This window comes from Rhamphochromis longiceps, linkage group LG3 (assembly GCF_057381845.1).
Source record: "Rhamphochromis longiceps isolate RC_006_pf linkage group LG3, R_longiceps_female_GT1.1, whole genome shotgun sequence".
Taxonomy (NCBI): domain Eukaryota; kingdom Metazoa; phylum Chordata; class Actinopteri; order Cichliformes; family Cichlidae; genus Rhamphochromis; species Rhamphochromis longiceps.
In genome coordinates, this window is record NC_140559.1 from 37,596,010 (window position 1) to 37,616,026 (window position 20,017).

The following is a 20,017-nucleotide window of genomic DNA, read 5'->3' on the forward strand; positions in this document are numbered from 1 at the left end:
GACTTTGCATCGTGGGACGCAAGCACTGATCTTAAGGGGGTCAGAAACTCTCCTAAGAAGACGTTTAACTACTCTTTGAATCGCTGACATACCTTAATATAAGAAAAAGAAGGTTTACATGACAAAGCAATGCTGCTGTAAGAAATCTAATAGGAGTAAATGTGTCAAATATCAGAAAAAGCTCTGGGTGGTCATTAATGAGACTGACCCGTAATTATAAAACAGAAGGTTTTTGTTAGCTGACAGAAAAGCTGTAAAACTCGTGAAAATACAGTTAAAAGTGGGTCAGATTCGATTGGCGTCTTTACCGGCCCAATTCCGGCACACGGCCCTTATGTTTGGCACGCCTGTATTAAATTGTCTCAAATTCAGGTGTGGACGGGTGAGGTCACAGTGAAAGTTTCCAGCACACGGTTCTGCTGTTTATACCACCCCCCCCTCCACAAACAAATGTAGTAGTAGCGTCATCTGTTTGTGTCTGATGTCTGATCAAATGACATAATGCTGACGTGAGAACAAGGCCCGGGCCCCTTCCTGAAGACAACACAAACACAGCGCTGTGTTTGTGAACCACTTTGATCTAGAGAAACATAATCATCTGTAACCACATGGCACCAACTTTGTTATGGCGTCATATATGTGATATTTACGTTGTTCTTTAACATTACCGCAGGGTGCTGTTAGTTCAGACTTACCAAATTATGACCAAATGTACAATCTAAACATAGAAAGGTCTATATTTAGATTGTACAATAGGGCTACACCTTTAACATTTACACACCTGTTCTTATGTGTGTAAAAAGAGTTTGAGTTAGCTGATAAGGTATCTTAGCAGTTTTATCTAAATGCTTATAAAACATCCTGATTTTAGCTTGGTAGCAGGCTAACACAGTCTTGCAGTGCACTTGTGGAAACCTCAGAGGTGACGATGAAGGCAGTTTATTCGTTAGTCGCCAGAAATGGGAAGGTGTGAGGGTGGCGTGCAATGATTATGATGATTAGAAGGACTTTAAGGCATAGAACAGATCCTTTAATGAATGGATGAGTGTCAGTTAATAAGGCTTAAAGTAAAGTGGTGTGTTTGTCTGTGTGGGTTCATGTAGCATCCTGTACGCCGACATCGTGGGCTTCACGAAGCTGGCGAGCACCTGCACACCCGAAGAGCTGGTCGCTGTGCTCAACAAGCTCTTCGGCAGATTCGACGAGATCGCCAAGGTGCAAATACCAGCTCACCCACCCTGAAATAACCCTTTCATTTCCCCACAAAGACTTGCTTTGTGTCAGCTCTGACCTCCCGGACTCACTTTCTCGTCCCTTTCTTTTCATATGTAGAGGAATGGGTGTCTTCGCATTAAGATCCTGGGGGATTGCTACTATTGTGTGTCTGGTCTGCCTGACCCCATTCCCACCCACGCCAAGAACTGTGTTAAGATGGGGTTGGACATGTGCACTGCCATCAGGTCAGTTTATCTCAAGTTATTTCAAGTTTTACTCATATGTATTTCAGGCAATTTTGTTTTTCTCCACACATACAGACGACTGTAAGAAAAAGAAATGTGCTTTACGTTTGTTTAAAACGTCTGACGTGCCAAAAATAATTTTCCATCTGAGTGAAGCACGTCGGTTTTGTGAATTTGCATGTGATGTACCCTGTTTAAGTTCCTCTTTGTGCTTGTTGCGCTCATATTCAAATGTACGACTGAAAGCAGACTTTATCCTGCTGCTGGGAGCATACAGTGGCAACTATAAAGAGTCCATAATACACTGGTGCTGTTTATTTCAGTGAGGTCTTGTGTGATTTTGTCCCACAATGTTCATGAAATGTCAAAATATCTGGCTTTGTTTGCACGGTTTTGCTCACATTTGGATAAAAATAGGTGTATAAATTTACATTACAGTGTCATGTGTCAGTCTGATGGGAAGATTAGTGATTGACATTAATGATTGGGGGTTATTTTAATAGTCTTTCATTTTTGATTTCCCCTCTAAGGCATAAATTAAAAACAACATTTTGTACAGAAGCAGCTTCTACAGGGCGGTCAGTGTGGGTTATTGTTTAAACTAACGAAACGTTAACATGAGATTATAATGTTCTTCCGCTGCATCACCATCTTTTCTTGTGTTTCACTGCACAAACAGGGGATTGCCACTTCTGCAAAGTATTTGCAGCCCTTTGTTTCTTATTTTTGTTGCTTTCATCATTAGCAGTTCCCAAGAACAGAAGTTTAATAAAATACAGTGTAAAAAAAATAGAAATGGAAGTAGAGAATAACAGAACAGAAGTTTCTTTTTTTTTAAACGCAACGGAAGAAAAAAAAAAAGGAAAAAGATAAAACACACACAATGGATGTTTTAAAGATAAAACACAAAGGAACGGAAGTGCTGGATGTTTTTGATTTTTGATTTCTTCTTATTTTCCTTTCTTTTGTTTCTGGGTTTGTCTGTCTCACTGGCTCCTTGTTTTACTTTGAAGGTTTGCTTTTGCATGTGACCTGATCTGGTTTTACTTTCTATTCCTTCCTCTCCCGTTTCCCCCTCACTCATTGTTGTCACCTGTTGACTTGTCTTTCCGTCTCTGCCCTTTGTTGAGGTCCACAGTGGTGCACTATGAGATTAACGGCTCAGCGAGCTGTGTTGAGCTTGACGTCAGAGTTTTCCATGTCAGGAAAATTGCTCGTTTCTGACCTAGCTAAATCACCATGGTAACTGATGCTGAACACAAAACCTAGTCTGGAGCAGGTCCGGAGTTTTTCCTTCCCACTGTCACCAAGTGCTTTCAAATACGGGCTGTCTGATTGTTGGCGTTTTCTCCGTATTATTGAAGGGTCTTTGAAGCAATGTATATAATATATATACAGTGGGGCAAAAAAGTATTTAGTCAGCCACCGATTGTGCAAGTTCCCCCACCTAAAATGATGACAGAGGTCAGTAATTTGCACCAGAGGTACACTTCAACTGTGAGAGACAGAATGTGAAAAAAAAATCCATGAATTCACATGGTAGGATTTGTAAAGAATTTATTCGTAAATCAGGGTGGAAAATAAGTATTTGGTCAATAACAAAAATACAACTCAATACTTTGTAACATAACCTTTGTTGGCAATAACAGAGGTCAAACGTTTACTATAGGTCTTTACCAGGTTTGCACACACAGTAGCTGGTATTTTGGCCCATTCCTCCATGCAGATCTTCTCGAGAGCAGTGATGTTTTGGGGCTGTCGCCGAGCAACACGGACTTTCAACTCCCGCCACAGATTTTCTATGGGGTTGAGGTCTGGAGACTGGCTAGGCCACTCCAGGACTTTCAAATGCTTCTTACGGAGCCACTCCTTTGTTGCCCGGGCGGTGTGTTTTGGATCATTGTCATGTTGGAAGACCCAGCCTCGTTTCATCTTCAAAGTTCTCACTGATGGAAGGAGGTTTTGGCTCAAAATCTCACGATACATGGCCCCATTCATTCTGTCCTTAACACGGATCAGTCGTCCTGTCCCCTTGGCAGAAAAACAGCCCCATAGCATGATGTTTCCACCCCCATGCTTCACAGTAGGTATGGTGTTCTTGGGATGCAACTCAGTATTCTTCTTCCTCCAAACACGACGAGTTGAGTTTATACCAAAAAGTTCTACTTTGGTTTCATCTGACCACATGACATTCTCCCAATCCTCTGCTGTATCATCCATGTGCTCTCTGGCAAACTTCAGACGGGCCTGGACATGCACTGGCTTCAGCAGCGGAACACGTCTGGCACTGCGGGATTTGATTCCCTGCCGTTGTAGTGTGTTACTGATGGTGACCTTTGTTACTTTGGTCCCAGCTCTCTGCAGCTCATTCACCAGGTCCCCCCGTGTGGTTCTGGGATCTTTGCTCACCGTTCTCATGATCATTTTGACCCCACGGGATGAGATCTTGCGTGGAGCCCCAGATCGAGGGAGATTATCAGTGGTCTTGTATGTCTTCCATTTTCTGATGATTGCTCCCACAGTTGATTTTTTCACACCAAGCTGCTTGCCTATTGTAGATTCACTCTTCCCAGTCTGGTGCAGGTCTACAATACTTTTCCTGGTGTCCTTCGAAAGCTCTTTGGTCTTGGCCATGGCGGAGTTTGGAGTCTGACTGTTTGAGGCTGTGGACAGGTGTCTTTTATACAGATGATGAGTTCAAACAGGTGCCATTCATACAGGTAACGAGTGGGAGACAGAAAAGCTTCTTACAGAAGACGTTACAGGTCTGTGAGAGCCAGAGATTTTCCATGTTTGAGGTGACCAAATACTTATTTTCCACCCTGATTTACGAATAAATTCTTTACAAATCCTACCATGTGAATTCATGGATTTTTTTTTCACATTCTGTCTCTCACAGTTGAAGTGTACCTCTGGTGCAAATTACTGACCTCTGTCATCATTTTAAGTGGGGGAACTTGCACAATCGGTGGCTGACTAAATACTTTTTTGCCCCACTGTATACACTTATATATATTGTTTTATTTGTCTTTTGGTACTTTTTTTTATCTTCTTAGCACTGTGGACGAAACAAGGCCAGAAATGATCAGGGCTGAACTTTACTGATTTGATTCATGCCTTTGTCTCCCTGTAGTAACCTGCGAGAGGCAACCGGGGTGCAGATCAACATGCGAGTAGGCGTTCACACGGGCAACGTGCTCTGCGGCGTAATTGGCTTGCAGAAGTGGCAGTACGACGTGTGGTCAGATGACGTCACCTTAGCCAACCACATGGAGTCCGGAGGTCTCCCTGGGTGAGAGACGCTTAAAGTCAGTTTAAACATAATGAAACTCTGAGCTGTGTGTATTTTATTATTTCTACTGTTCATCTATAGGCGGGTCCACATCACAGAGGAGACGCTCCAACATTTGGACGGAGCGTACGAAGTTGAGGATGGGGACGGGGGGAGTCGGGACCATCTTCTGAAGGGCAGAAAAACATACCTGGTGATCGACCCCAAGAAGCCACACCGTCCTCCCAGGAGGCACGGACTGGTAGGTGTCTGCCCATCTATGAGGCACGGGTCAGGTATTTATATCAAACAAATGTGAACTTCATCCTACTCCTTTCCAAGTTTATAAACTATGTGGTAAATACAGATATTCACAGAAGCTGTTTGGTTTTTTCTTATACTTTGGTTTTCAGTTTACAGTGTGTTATGTTTTTATTTTATCAGTCAAATTTTTGTAGTATTTTTGATCCCTGGTAACCTTATTAATACCCACATTAAATTTTCCTGTTAAAAATACTGCAGCCAATCAAGCTGAAACACCTTTCATTTCCTCGAACCTTGGAAATCCCAACCTCTGACTTCAAATAAAACACGTGTTTGTCTTCTTGTGAATTTCTTTACAACTGCGGGGAAATCATCTCAAAAGGACTCGTGAAAATACCATCACTGTTCCCGCTCACTTGACCCGCGACTAAACAAACTTGTGACACGTTGTCTTTAAAAGGCAGAAGGTGCCAGATTGAATCTTTCGAGTGTTTTCTCGCTCTAGTGCCGCGCCAGAAGATCAAACATGTTGTGCCTCATTCCATGTTAGGAATTTCAGCCGTGTTTGTGCCCAGCTTAAGGAATCAACACGTTGCTGTAATATGTAATTTCACAACAGCAACCACAATGTAAACCGTTACGTGTAAAAAGGGAAGCTGTTAGATTAAAAGCTGTTAGGAAGATGATAGAGCTTTCCTCTCCTCAGGAGCTCCCTCTGCAGGAGGGGGAGATACAGGAGAGGTGGAGGAAGATCTCAGCCTGGGTGTTTATTGTCTTATGTAGTCTGGAAGATGAGTGGATGGTGGGGTGGGTGCAGTTTTCTCTGTGGTGGGGTTGGGTGGACTGTCCCGGGCTCTGATGGGCCTGGGCCCCCTTTCCCTGGCGGGTCGCGGAGTATGGGGGTGCCTACTGGGGTCAGCGGGGGAGCTGGCCCCAGGGAGGGGTCACTTGCCCCTCCCTTCCTTCCCTCCCCATCTCCAGCTGCCTCCCTCTTCCCGCTCCACCACAACCACCCACACATGCAGGGCCTTGGAGTAGGGGTATGTCACCAGGGTGCAGAGGAGGCTACCCCCCCCCCCCCCCCTCTGTCCCCTTCTGGCTGCCTCTGCCTCAATTTTATCCCACAACTTAGACATTCACATTACTCACACTCTCATTACACATACATATAGGATCTTGGGGGTGGGCACGATACACGGAGTCCAAAGTACCATCAGGGTGTACACCCCACCCCTGGCATCGTTGCCCACCTCTCAATGTTAAATACACGTAGACATTGAGGGCTAGCAGGAGGGACCATGCGCTTACCTGCTGCTCTCTGGCAGGTAGCTCCAAGCCCTCCTGGGTTTTAAATGCACCTTAGAACACACATGCATCAACACTACAATGAGCGGGTGGAGGGAGGTTCGGAGTCTTCTCTCACCCCCATTCTCTGCGACCTGCTGGAGCAGGGGGGCTAGGACTAGGAGGAGGAGTTGGCCGTCCGACTGCGGTCTGGAGTGTGGAGCCTTCCTGCTGCTGCGGAGTCGGGGCGGTCTGCCTCCCCCCACCGCAGGGAAAAGGGAAACACCACCTGGGTCTGGGTGCAGTTCCCCCCTCCAGGGGCGGGGGCACCTAGACCCGGTTTGTAGAGTACGCTTGGGGAGTGTGATCGTGTGTACAACGTCTCTTTATGTCTGTCTCCACGTTGGTTGAGTGTGGAGTGAGTGCATATGAGAGCATGAGGGTGGGAATGGATGTTTGTATCTGTGTGTGCCTGTATGTCTGTGTCTATATGTCAGGTTGGGTATCAGACACCACCTCTCTGGGGACATCTCAGGCCCTCCAAGGTTTGGAGGCCTATCTCCCCCTACCACCACTTCCCCTGCCAGTGGCGGACCCCCTCAGACATCGGTGCGTTGGTGGTTCTTTGTGTCCGGGGGTGGGCGTCCAGGTACACACCGGCTCACTCCTTGGCGGCCGCTTATCGGGGCCTGGAGCCTGGGGCTCGCTCGGGCCACTTCGGAGGTGGGGTGCCCCCGGCCTCTCGGCCTGGGGCTCGGTCACTCAGGCGCAGCTGGCTGCCGGCGGAGCTCACGGGCGCGTCACTGCAACTCCCCCTGGCTTCTGCTCCGCGGCTGCTGAGTGAGCCCTCATCTGGGACTCTCCTCAGCTCTTTCCGGGACAGTGGCGCAGCTGCCCCTCTGTTGGTCTTCCTTGGTCTCTTGTGTTCTGGGGGCCTCTGGATGTCTGGAGTTTTGATCTCCTCCACACCTGCTTCACGCCCTGGAGGACGGGGCTGTGGCCCCCCCACACCCTCTAGCAGATTATTACATGAAGGAACCTTTTAAAAAAACAAAAAACCAAGCACGTCCATGCTCACAGGTGTACACACGGGTGATCACACCCACAAACTACACCCTTTTTGGCTCCTACCTCAAAGCACACTGTGTTCTGTTGATCTTATGTGCTGCACAATAATGTTTAACATTTAGTATTTACTGTCATATTCCCATATATCATTGTGATGTTGTTTATTCTATTACTCTTGTTCTCTTCTGCTTGCTTTCTTTTTTCTTTCTCAGCAGGTGATCCAGGTGATTGATATATGCATTTTTTTTCTCTGCTCATTCTGTTGGTTTTTGTCTTTTGCCCTTCTCCCCCGTCCCTCTTCTCAGCTGTTTCTCTTTCCCTCTTTCTTTCTCCCCTTCTTTCCCCCAGTCAAGTCTGTCCCGTATTCAGTAAGTGAAAATAAAATAAACAATAAAAGGTGAATCAAATGGACCATTATGGCAAGGCTGGGATGGTCAGTTTGGTAAAGTAAATCTGTTGGGCATCTTTCTTTGCCTTTAGACAACAATTCTGAGGGCAAAAGAGCCAAACGGGACAGGCAAAAAAAAAAAAAAAAAAAAGAAAAAGGAAGATGATAGTGGTGTCCCCTCTGGAAACCCTCTGTTGCGTGTATTGTAGCTGTTAGGAAAATGAATCACAGTTCAAATCATGTTAAGCTGTAATATTTGCCCCAATTTCAGCCCAGCCATCTTACACCAGGGGAGAACAGGCAGCGAGCGTCACTGCGGATGTCTCAGTACCTCCAGTCCTGGAAGAGCGTCAACCCCTTCGAAGGCCTAAGCAACCCCGAGGCCAGACGGCCCAAGAAGTCAACCACCGTACGTATCTGTGCATTTGTGCTGTTGCTGCTTAGTTTCTCCCTCAGAAATGCAGCGTGTCACATCACCTCCTTTGCTTGGCCTCTAATCAGCGTTTCATTATTAACTCCATTGTGTTTATCTTTGTTTGTTTGTGTGATTGATTCAGGAACGCCCGGTTTCACAAGATGACTGGTTAGTAAAAGATCACCAAAGATCACTAGAGAAGTCATGCAAAAAAGCATTAGTTGTTTATTCAAGTTTAATAGAAATAAATAGAACAATAACATCCATCCTTTAATCCCTGGATGTGTCTAACATGTTCCTCTTTCTTTCCCAGTTTGGTCATTGATAACAGTGTTAGGGGATCGCTGGACACGCTGGACATTAAAAGGTAAGATTTATTGTTTTTGTGCTCCTGTAGAGTTAAAACGGTTTTAACAGTCCTCTGAAAAACTCAGCACACCCCACGATTCAGTCGCTCGTAGAACTTTTTTGGTCCACTGTTCTTGGCAGTGAGGATTTATTTATGCACAGTCAAGCATTTGTTTCAGGTTGAGGTCTGGACTTTGCTTGGGACCAGTGTTGTGTTGCATCAACCAGTTTCAGCCAGGCTTTAGGTGACTGATAGATGGCCTCAAATTTGACTCTAGAACACTTTGGCAAACAGAGGAGTTCACGGTCGACTCAGCGAGCACAAGTTGCCCTGTGGTTGTAAAACAAGCCCAAATCATGACCCCTCCACCACCGTGCTTCACAGCTGATAGTCTGTGTTTGGCTGCGCTTTGTAAACCTAACCTGTTCATTTTTGAGAGAAGAGGCCTTCCATACATGTTCAATCTTTTTCTAACTGTGCTGTCATGAACTTTAACATTTAACATGCCAACTGAGGCCTGTAGAGTCTGAGCTTTGTGCAGTTTCTCTGAACATAGCACAGTCTGACCTCGGGGGTGAATTTGCTGTCAGATCATGTCATTGTGTTAACAAACACCTGACTGCTCCAGAGCAGCAAATTAGGTGCTCTGACACCTGCTGATGTTCAGTTAATTAAGGACATTTGACATTAACAGTGCCTGACTCCAACCGTACCCTCTTAACTCCTGTGGACGCCGTGGGGGTGTATGTAGCTTTTCATTAAAATTAATTTAAGAAACTTGATTTGTTGAATATTTCTGGCTTCTGTGATTCGTCCTCTGATTGTTTTCCAATCTTTCACTCAGGAAGAGAGCAAAGAAGCTCAACTGTTTGACTCTGCTGTTCAACGATATCAACTTAGAGAAACAGGTAGATTCATTCAGGTCAAAGATGAGATTACTGGACTTTTAAGCGCCTTTAAGGTTCTATTGAGCATTTTTAAGCCATTTACACTATTTTTTTGTTTGTTTGTTTTCAGTTCCGCTTTTCAGAAGTGGAAGGTTTGCACCACTCAATGAGCTGCTTAGGTTTAATTTTCGTCGCTCTTTTCACCGTCCAGATGCTGGTCTCTAAGACGTGAGTAATACTGTTTCCTGCTTGCCGTCTCACAAGCGCACACGTCTTTTATTATTTGGGGAGAAAGTGGTGTGAACTATGAATTTTCACTCTTCCACAGGAACTTCGTGATGGCGGTGTCCTACGGTGTGACCTTTGCAGTGATGGTGGTGTTCTTGTTCATTGCTTTCACTGGATACTTGGAGGTAAACAAACCCAGGCGGGCTGTGTTTAATACATATCAACAGGTGATCCGCCTTTTATCGACAGTCCAGGTTTCAGTGTCAGTGGTTCTTCAAATGAAGAGAAAACACGCGTACGTGCACCTGCGGTATGAACGGTCCAGGTTCAGGGTTGACCGACGGCTCCAGAGGAACACACAGGAGCTTTTGCACATTTAGTCCTGCATTTTTTATTTTTAATACAAGACAAAAGCAAAGAAAACAATGAAAACCAAACCATGCACACCCCAATCTTATACCAACTCTCGCTGAGACACATTTAACACGCCTCTGTCCATCTCCTCAGTCCGTTTCTGCACAAGAGTACCCCTTCACTTTTACCGAGTGTTATCAACGTTATCATCTCACTTTAACTCTGAAAAGAGCAGCGATTTAAATTCAGTTTAATTTAATTAAATAGTGCTTCACAGTTTGGATGGAAAGTGCAAACGTCTCAATATGCAGACACTTGTTTATGCACAGTTAAAGCAACTAAAATCGCTGCAAATAGCTTTATTAAGATAGCATTTTTTTTTATTGTTTCACAGAAATGGCGTTCCAAGATGCCGGTGGGTGTCCAGTGGATATCTGGGCTATCCCGCGGCGTCGCCACCAGGGCTGTGCTGCGGTTGTTTGTGATCATTATCTGTGTGCTCATCACTCTGCTGATGGCCATGCTCAACCTTGTAAGTTCCTTCATCGGTCGTTCTGCCAGTAACGTCTCAGAGTAAAAAACAACTCTCTTTTTGTTTCATTTTTATTTATTTTTATTTTTTTAAAGTGCTCTTGACCAACAGTTCTCCAGGCTTCCTGAAGTTCTTTCAAAGTTGGACATCGGGTGCTTTTTCATTCATTTTCAGTCCAGTCGTTTTACTTTTAGAGGAAATTTTCTGTTTTCTACTAGCAGCTGGTCGTAATAAACACATTTGTTCCCATTTCTTTAGTTGAATCTATTAAAAATGTGAAAGATAACTCAGTCTGACAGACATAAAAATTGTGTTTTTGTATCAACAAGGTTATTGCCAAAGAGCTGAAAACCTGCTATATCTCATTATAATGAGTGTTACCTTTTTTAAGGACACACTGGACACCAGCAGATGATCCTTAGAGAAAAAATCCACCAATCTACTTTTCTCTGCATATTTCAGAGTGGCCTGTTGTTGTGGGCAGTCTAAGGCACACCTGTGCAGTATTCGTGCTGTCTAATCAGCACCTTGACACCTGTGAGGTGGGACGGATTATCTCGGCAAACGAGAAGTTCTCACTAACACAGATTTAGACAGATTTGTGAACAGTATTTGGTAGTAATGGGTCCTTTGTGTCTGTAGAAAAGGTTTCAGATCTTTAAGTTCAGCTCATGAAAAATGGGAGCAAAAACAAAAGTGTTGTGTTTATATTTTTGTTCAGTGTAGAAACAGTATCAGCCTCCCCAGAACTCTCCCAGATCTCAACATATGCCCTATATAATGTATTTCAAAGCACGTTTGCATCTGTTTCAGTAAATCACTGCAATTATTTCCTATATTCCTAACAAAATAAAAAGAAATTAGGGGTGACTCAAGACTTTGGCACAGAATAGCGTTTAGCTATAAATTCATTCAAAACAAAACAGTTTATGGCTAAATAATTATTGATCTTTTGTAGATTAACTAAATGGGCCTCTTTACTCTGTTATATCTCATTTACTGTTTTAACTTTAAATTTCTTGCAGCACTTCCTTCCTGGAAATAACTGCACCAGCATAGCCAACACCACAGTGTGGGAAAGTTTGAAACTCCACACGCTGCCTGTGAGTAAATAAATGCTTCACTGCACCTTTATTACATGTTAAATAATGTACTTTATCATTTCTTTGGGGCAGTATGATAGTTTGTTAGATTTCTTCATAACATTGTTATCTATAGATCTATGTGACTTGTTTTTTTGTCTCTGCACAGACTTGAACGTTGCTAAAATACTTGACATTTAGCTCCTACATTTCTGAAAGATATTTGGCCAAGAGAGTTACATAGCTGCTTGAACTTATTGGAACATTTCACTCGAAGTATTCCAAGTCACGCCTAACCTGTTGTACTCACATATTTCTCCTGCTACCTCCCTCTGTCCAAACATGCAGTATTACCTGTACTGCTGCCTGCTGGCCATGCTGGGAGTGATTGTGTTCACCAGGACGTGCATGTCTGTGAAAACACTGCTGCTCACGCTGGCTGTCGTGGTTTACCTCGCCCTCTTCCTCTATGTTTTCGAGTCAAGATCAACCTGCCTCATCGAACTGTTTTATAATGGTTCCAAGTGAGTACATTTCACTTCTCCACATATGGAAAAAGCCAACGCTGATAAACAAGCAAAGCACTCGCCTCATTCTCCACATTTCCCAGAGCAATGGTTACAATAACTTTGCAAGGTTCAAGTCCTCCAATATCTCATGTTTGTAGCAGATTTTAATAAATAGATTTCAAAAGGCACTATTGCATCAGTTGATACCATAGTGTCTAAATGAAAATGAAAAAAATAATAAAAATAAATATGTTTAAAAAAATAAAGAATTGTAAAAACGATCAATAATAATAATAATAATAATAATAATAATGAAATGCAAATAAATAAATAAACAAATAAATAAAATAAAATGATAAAATTTAATTATAAAATAAATAAATCTTGAATGAGTTTGAATCTTAACCTCAAGGTCAATCTCAGGTTTTCAGAAAATGCTGTGAACACGATGACTGGGAAGGAACGATTTTCAAATAACAGGACATGAGGGGTGGTGGTTAGTATTTTTAAATGTTGGCAACCACATTTAAGCTGTAAATGTGATTTTAAAGACAGAACTTTTCCTCTTATGTTAAACTTTTCATGATAAATAAAGCTGCAACTAACATCTACATGTGTTTTCATGTGTCTTTTTAAAAAGCCAAAAATGAAAGAAAAGTGTAACAGTATTTTACTAACACCCCCCAGCCCCACCACCACCACCACCCTCCCCTCCACAATAAGAATAGTCTAAGCAGACAAGCCCAGACCTCCCTCAACCCCCAGGCTGCCTCCTCTAGTCTCAGTTTATCTAGTGTGACACCCTGGTGTTCTCAAGCTGGCTGACAGATGTAATCTACAAACAAAACACTTCATGTAGGAAGCATCCCAGTCAAATACCTGAACCACCTCAACTGCCTCCTTTTATGTGGAGTATTGGGTCTACTCTGAGCCCCTGAGCTCCTAACTCTGGGGCTACGTCCACACTCGCCCGGATAGATTTGAAAATCCACACTAGCGTTTTCAGTCATTTTCACAGAGTTGTGCGTCCACATTGAAACGGCTAAAACGCTTACGTTCCAGTACAGCGCATGCGCAAAAGCGAGTGAGAATTAAAGAGTTTGAAAAGCTATCCGGAGCATGTACAAACTGATGTTAATCTTTTTTAGGACTGTCAAAATTGAGAGCAATCAAAACAACTGCTGTATAATGCCCTCCGCTATCTTTGTTTAATTGGTCACATGACGGCATCACATGACTAAAATGCGTCATCGTTTTAGAAAGTTTCCATTTTCGAGTGTCCGCACTGCGACGGGACAGCTCCGTTTTCAAATGTATGTGTTTTCGTGAGCGTTTTCGAAATGCTCGATGTCAATGTGGACGGGAGGCCAAAACTGAGAGAAAACGATGCGTTTTCAAATGAAAACCCATTAGTGTGGACGTAGCCTAAGTCCTCCACCCTTTTCCAGTTGAGAAGCATGACCTTTTTGAAAAAAAAAAAAGGTAAACACATCACCAGGATTTTGGTTTATAAATGATCGGACACAAATCAGCCGCTCCACTTTAGAAGTGTGCTGCTAATCTTTAATAGGGGGGGTCTTAATTATCCACTTCAGCTTTAAGCTATTTGTTTTAGAACAGCACTGAATGTGGACGAGCCTCCACAGGAAGTAAAAGTGTGCAGGGAGAGGGTGTAGGAGATGAGGTGGAACTGGGCCATAGTGTGCTTTGCCAAGCCAAAGTGTTGGATTTCCTACTCTTTGTCTACCTCTGAGAGTCCAGATTGTGAATCCTGGTCTGGAGTTTCACATCAGCATTACTTATTCATCGGCTTTCACTCCACGTCGACTGAGGCCCGCCTGGGGGCGCCGGCCGCATCGGCTGTGTGTGATACAAGACACTGGTCTTTGAACATATGTAATGGAAACATGTTAGAAGCCTGCACGGTTCTACAAATAATAACATGCATGGGATTTTCCACAGGCCCGGAGTCCTGAAGGACCCTCAAATCATGTCTGGGATTTGGCTGTCCATCTTTTACATTGTATGCATCATACTGGCCAGACAGGTGAGTGTGTGTGTTTGTGTGTGTCCGTGTGCAAGAAGTTCTTTAACAAAGGAAATGCCGTGCATGTCACATCCGGGTTTAAACCAATGCTTCTTCGCTTCTCTCTCAGGATGAGCTGAGCTGCCGTGTAGATTTCCTGCTGGAGCGCTGCTTCAAGACAGAGAGAGATGAGATGGAGACCATGGAGAACGTCAACAAGCTCCTCCTGCAGAACGTCTTGCCACTCCACGTCGCCTCTTTCTTCGTGGGCAAAAACATCAATAACCAGGTAAGTAAGACATTCCCAAGGTGCACAGCTTCTGTCCTTTATCTGTTCAATACAGATCCAGTTGGAAACAAGCCTGATATTCATATTTATCTTCCACTGTGTGACATTCCGAGGAATTTAATGAGGAAATATGAAAGTGGGTGTGTAAGGAGGATTTGCAGCACCACATTTTTGTCCTTGGAGCTTTGCATGATTCACAGTTCAAAATAATTCTTATTTATCAAGAACTGCTCGATTGAGGCAAAAATCAGTTATCCCGTTTGATTATTTGGCACAATTGAACATAGATTTAAGGAATATTTTTAACAAACCGGCACGGTGGTACAGTGGTTAGCGATTTAGCCACACAGCAAGAAGGTCCTGGGTTTAAATCCACCATCTGGTCTTTCTATGTGTGGAGCTTGCATGTTCTTCCCTCTGTGTTAGCTCTGTGACAGATTGGTGACTTGTCCAGGATGTACCCTTCCTCTCACCCTGTGGCAGCTTGGATAGGCTTCGGCCACCCACCTGCAGCCCTGAATTGGATAAATGACAGAAGACGGATGGATTGATGGGGAAAAAAAACTTTATTTGAAAGCCAAAAAAGAGAATTTAGGTTTAAATCTAGTCGGTTGCACACCCCTATATTTGTCTTTTGGCTTTGGTGCAGCTCCTCAGTTCATCCTCTATCAAAGACAAGCTGCTTTATCTCTGCCTTTAAGCCAGTTTTCTTCTGATTGGCTGTCCCCTGCAAACAGAAGGTTTGTGAACGATGGGCATTCTTGGCTGAGATGGCCATATTACGGATGTCCACTCTGTTTGACATCATACAGTGAAAGAGTAGACGACAATCTCAAAAACAGTGCTTAGAGTGGTTTTAATTCTCATGGCCTTTACTTGTACATACTCTGACCTCGTGTGAATTATTGGTTAACAGCACATATTTGACAGGAAATAAAGGGAAAAAAGTTTCTGCTTCATATATTTTTCTTACTATTTGTACCACCTCAATCATTCAGTCAGCCATATTTGAGAGTAGTTAGTCTGAAAACACTGTGGAGGGAAAAAAAATCAATGATTTTTGGATGTTGAGTGAGTTGAGTGTTGGCACCAACACGCTAGTTTCCAGTTATGAAACCTTTTTGGAGTTTCATGTGCAAAAAGCAGCAGAGCAGGTTTGACTTGGCTCCTGCATGCAAATTGGATGAAAATAGGCTTATGCTGGAATTATTTTTTTAATCATAATTTTATTTTACATCCTTTCAGGACCTGTACAGTCAGTCATATGACTGCGTGTGCGTGATGTTTGCATCGGTGCCTCAGTTCAAGGAGTTTTACAACGAGACGAGCGAAAACAAAGACGGCCTGGAGTGTTTGCGATTCCTCAACGAAATCATATCAGACTTCGATGAGGTATGAGGAAGCTGACGGTGTGAAGTCCTGCTGCTGTCAGCACCAGCCTGCTGGAACGTTTTGTCTTTTCTGCCTCTTTCTCACTCTCTCTTCCTCTTTGTGTCTCTTTCACGCAGCTTCTTTCAAAGCCCAAGTTCTCCTCGGTGGAGAAGATTAAGACCATCGGCAGCACCTACATGGCCGCTGCAGGGCTGACACAGTTGGCTCCGGGGGATGAAAGAAAGGTTTGTGACCCTGAAGTCACAGCTTTAGGTTATTACCTGCAGGTTGCACACAGGATGACTGACATACTCAGGAAAGGAATTTGGATTTGCAAATCCAGGCTTGCAAAGCCGTCTTCTGGTCCACTTTTAAAGTGTAAACAAACTGCACACGCTCCCTCTGACTGAATACTGTGATCTCTGGCTCCCCCTACAGAAATGTGACATGTCCTACAGCCACGTGCGCTCCATGGTGGAGTTCGCCATCGCTTTGATGGCCAAGCTAGAAAACATCAACACACACTCTTTTAACAGCTTTAAATTGAGGATTGGTGAGTCTCTGCAGAAGAATAATGCAGATGTTACAGATTATTTATAGTCTGGTTATTTATTGTTATTTTCAGAGTCGAATCAGAAGTTGCATGATGTCTGTTTATTTTTCATTTTTATAAACAGCTAAATGATTTAAAGAAAGACAACACGGGTGCATGGATGGTGCTGATCTCACCTCCTCAGACAGTCTTGATAACCCTGAAATAACTTCTGTCTGCTGTTCACCTTCAGGGATCAACCACGGCCCAGTGATTGCAGGAGTTATCGGAGCCCATAAACCTCAGTATGATATCTGGGGGAACTCTGTTAACGTGGCCAGCAGGATGGACAGTACAGGAGTACTGGACAAGATCCAGGTCAGTTTTGTTTTTTGGAATATATCCTGAGTCTGTTTCTCTCACCAGTGTTTGATGGATTTGGTGTAACAAGCCTATAATATGATAATAAAATATTGTATGGTGGTTTATTGATGTTTGTAAAGGCATTAATGCATTATTAAAGGACGCCAGTCTGATGAAAGTTTCAATATTGTTCAGTAAGATAAGATAAACTTTATTTACTGACTCTCAAAGGTTAGGAAAGTCGTTTGTTACAGCGGCTACAACTCAAACACGACCTAAAATAGCTTATAGAAGAAGAACAAAATATATGGCTCAATAAAATGACATAAGGACACAATACGACAAAACAAATATTTCAAGGTAAAGTTCTATTAGATAGAAAAAAAATCTAATAAAATTTTAATGGAGACTATTTTTGTTGTGTGTTTTTTAGGGGTATTTTTAGTTTTCTGGTAAGAATGCCACACAACAACACTACAATAAATGTAATGGTTTTCTAGGCCTGCAACTTCTTCCTTTGTCCGGTTTCCTCAGTATTTTAAGGACATCCCGCTCATCAGGCTGAGATATGCCAAGTTTTCAGCCAATAGCTGCCTGTGAATCACCTTGTTGGTCCAAAAACACTATTTCATGTATGTCAAGCTGCCATGTGCTGGTTGTGTGAAGCAGGCAAGAGAGGACTCAAGCGCAGACTCATGGAGGCAAATAATAAATTTTTTAAGTTAATTATAATTTATTGCAGAATATCAGACAATGCAAAACTAACTAAAACTGGAATGTACAAGTAACTAAGCAGGCAGGCAGGCAGGCAGGCAGAACACACAGCAGGGAATGAAGGAGACGCAACACTGGACAGAGGGAGACAGAGGCTTAGATACACAGTACAACGACGAGGGAACAGAAAACACATGGGAACACAGCTGAGACAAATTAGACATGACGAGACCAGGGAAGCTAAAGTAAGCACACTGAACATGGAACATAAGACCTTCACAATAAAACAGGAAATGAAGGAATGCAAGACTGACACAGGAGTTTGACAGAGCGGAGGAACGGCAGACAAAGGGGGGACATGACGGGCTGGGGGAAACGTAGAGTGGAACGCAAGAAAAACAAGACACAAGAGGGAATCTAATAATCAAGGAACTAAACAGAGACTACTAGTGAACCAGAACATAAACCATAATACAAAATATTACCAAAACACAAGAGACTCAAAATGTAGGGTCAAATTGACCCAGAACCATGACACAAGCTATGCTATCTTTGGCTTTTTTTCAATAGATTCAACTAAAGAAATGAAAAACAAATTAAGTGTTTTTACAACAGGTTGTTAGTAACAAAGTGGCTAAATTTGGTCCCTTGCTTTTTGTTTGGGAGCCTTTTTTATGCTTGAAGGATTCAAGCATAAAAACAACAAACATTACTCTTAAAAGGCAAAAAGAATGAACTGAAAACGAGTGAAAAAGCAGCCAATGTCCAAAGAAAACTTTGAAATACCTTCATAAAACCTGGAGAACTACTGTCCAAGAGCATTTTAAGAATGACAAGAAAGCTGACTCTTTGGAAGCAAATCTAAGGCTTTAACATCATACTGTACCATGTATAGATAGATAGATAGATAGATAGCACCATCGGGTTCTCGTTACAATAAGGTCTTGATGTCTACTCCCCTCGTCATTGGTTGGACGTGCTGAGTGACAGGACGTGGTCGGATTCATATAATCGAATTAACTGGGGTCAGGACTTTTCTTAATGTGACTCCAGCACAACACCATCTTTTCTTTCATACTGAGCTGTGAGCTCTGCCTTGGCAGCTCGTTGCCTCTTGTGCTTTTCTGTTGCCTCAGGTGTGGTTTTTTTTTTGGCACAGCAGCTTAAAGATGCCTGGAGAGACATATAACCTAACTCTTTTTATTGTCATTTTCTGGCTCGCAGGTGACCGAGGAGACGTCCCAGATGGTTCAGACTGTGGGATACGGCGTCACTCTCAGAGGAAAAGTGAATGTGAAGGGGAAGGGGGAGCTCACCACCTACTTTGTTAACACGGATCACACGTCTCCTGATTTCTGATCAAGCCTTCACTGCAGGCCACGGCCCAGACACAAGCTGCAGGTGCTTGTTGTTTGTCTGTAGCAGCCAAGCTCACACTTGCATGACTCATTCTGGGGTTTTCTTTTTTTCTTTTTCCACACGGAGAAACACAATCAGTGTGAAGGACTTAAAATAAAACACCACTGTATGTTCAGCCAGGCCGGCAGTCATTATAGACACCTGCACGGCCTCTGTGTGATGTGACGGCAAAGGTCAACACCCGGCAATCATTCACATTCACCGAAGAGAAGCCACCTCAGACTGGTCAAAGGAAGGCGCACAACTGCGAGCAAGCAGCCGAAAGCAGGGAGCTTTCCACGCATGCTGCCTACTGTTTCTGTACTGTATCTGTGTTTCATGTGAAACTGCTGCAGACACTTTTCATTGTATTATTATCAAAACATTAAATGAAATATGCTTTTTTTGGTACATTGGTCGTGGCTGAATCACACAGTACTCGTGTATGAAGTTAGAAGGTACCAAAGATCACTGCTGTTATATGAAGGATCATATAGGATTTACATTTAGAGGATTTTATTTTAGATTATTTATGTTTTTCACTACAGACATTTAGGTTTTAGCTCAGATATCTTTACATTTTTCACTTTTTTTTTTTTTTTTTTACTGTATTGCTGCATTTGCTGTTTTCTGATATAATGACTCGTCATTGAAGGAAAAACACTGGCACTGCTCATAACTTTAGCTACGCCTGTGAAAAGGGTTTATATGTGCAGCTGGAAACAGGTTTGGTAATATTTTTGCTTTAACCTGAGGGAATCACAAGCTGTTCCATGGGATAGGAAAGAAAAATATTTGTGTAAAATATATTTATTTTTGCGATTTTTTTTTTAGTTATTGTTATTATTCTCTAACCTGTGCTTTTATTGTGAAATTCTGAAAAAAAAAAGGACTGGCTGGTCATATGTCCTCACTGCTGGAGCCAGAGAGATTTAATAAAACCATATAGCTCTGAAATATGATTTATTTATCGAGTGTGGCCCCATAGCTGTCATTAATTATGCTGTAAAACATCAGAATATCAGTATAATTACGCCATTAAAAAAGAGTCACATGATGCACATTTGGAAATTTTGCACTTTAAAAAGACTTATTTTATGTTTTAAAGGATCCTATTCTGATTGTGCTCAGAATATTTCTTCGTCTTCTTTTTTTGGATGTGTATTTCTGTGTAAGTTGAAGAATTCACTCTATTTATAAGCTAATAAAAAATTAAAAAAAAAACACATGTGG

At 42.8% G+C, this 20,017-nt stretch overlaps 1 protein-coding gene across 1 annotated transcript in view; it reads left to right on the forward strand.

The window, feature by feature from the left end:
• Nucleotides 1-19,994, forward strand: part of LOC146674475 (adenylate cyclase type 2) — a 29,512-nt gene extending 9,518 nt beyond the window's left edge. The window contains exons 7-26 of the mRNA XM_085396151.1: nt 1,104-1,215; nt 1,333-1,460; nt 4,594-4,752; nt 4,834-4,993; nt 8,007-8,144; nt 8,293-8,318; nt 8,464-8,517; nt 9,344-9,407; nt 9,517-9,614; nt 9,715-9,799; nt 10,363-10,500; nt 11,526-11,603; nt 11,931-12,106; nt 14,054-14,138; nt 14,248-14,406; nt 15,652-15,798; nt 15,915-16,022; nt 16,216-16,330; nt 16,563-16,687; nt 18,611-19,994. Of these exons, the coding sequence (XP_085252277.1) occupies nt 1,104-1,215; nt 1,333-1,460; nt 4,594-4,752; nt 4,834-4,993; nt 8,007-8,144; nt 8,293-8,318; nt 8,464-8,517; nt 9,344-9,407; nt 9,517-9,614; nt 9,715-9,799; nt 10,363-10,500; nt 11,526-11,603; nt 11,931-12,106; nt 14,054-14,138; nt 14,248-14,406; nt 15,652-15,798; nt 15,915-16,022; nt 16,216-16,330; nt 16,563-16,687; nt 18,611-18,745 (2,290 nt within the window). The 3' untranslated portion in view covers nt 18,746-19,994. The remainder of the gene's footprint in view (nt 1-1,103; nt 1,216-1,332; nt 1,461-4,593; nt 4,753-4,833; nt 4,994-8,006; nt 8,145-8,292; nt 8,319-8,463; nt 8,518-9,343; nt 9,408-9,516; nt 9,615-9,714; nt 9,800-10,362; nt 10,501-11,525; nt 11,604-11,930; nt 12,107-14,053; nt 14,139-14,247; nt 14,407-15,651; nt 15,799-15,914; nt 16,023-16,215; nt 16,331-16,562; nt 16,688-18,610) is intronic.
• The last annotated feature ends 23 nt before the right edge of the window (nt 19,995-20,017 follow it).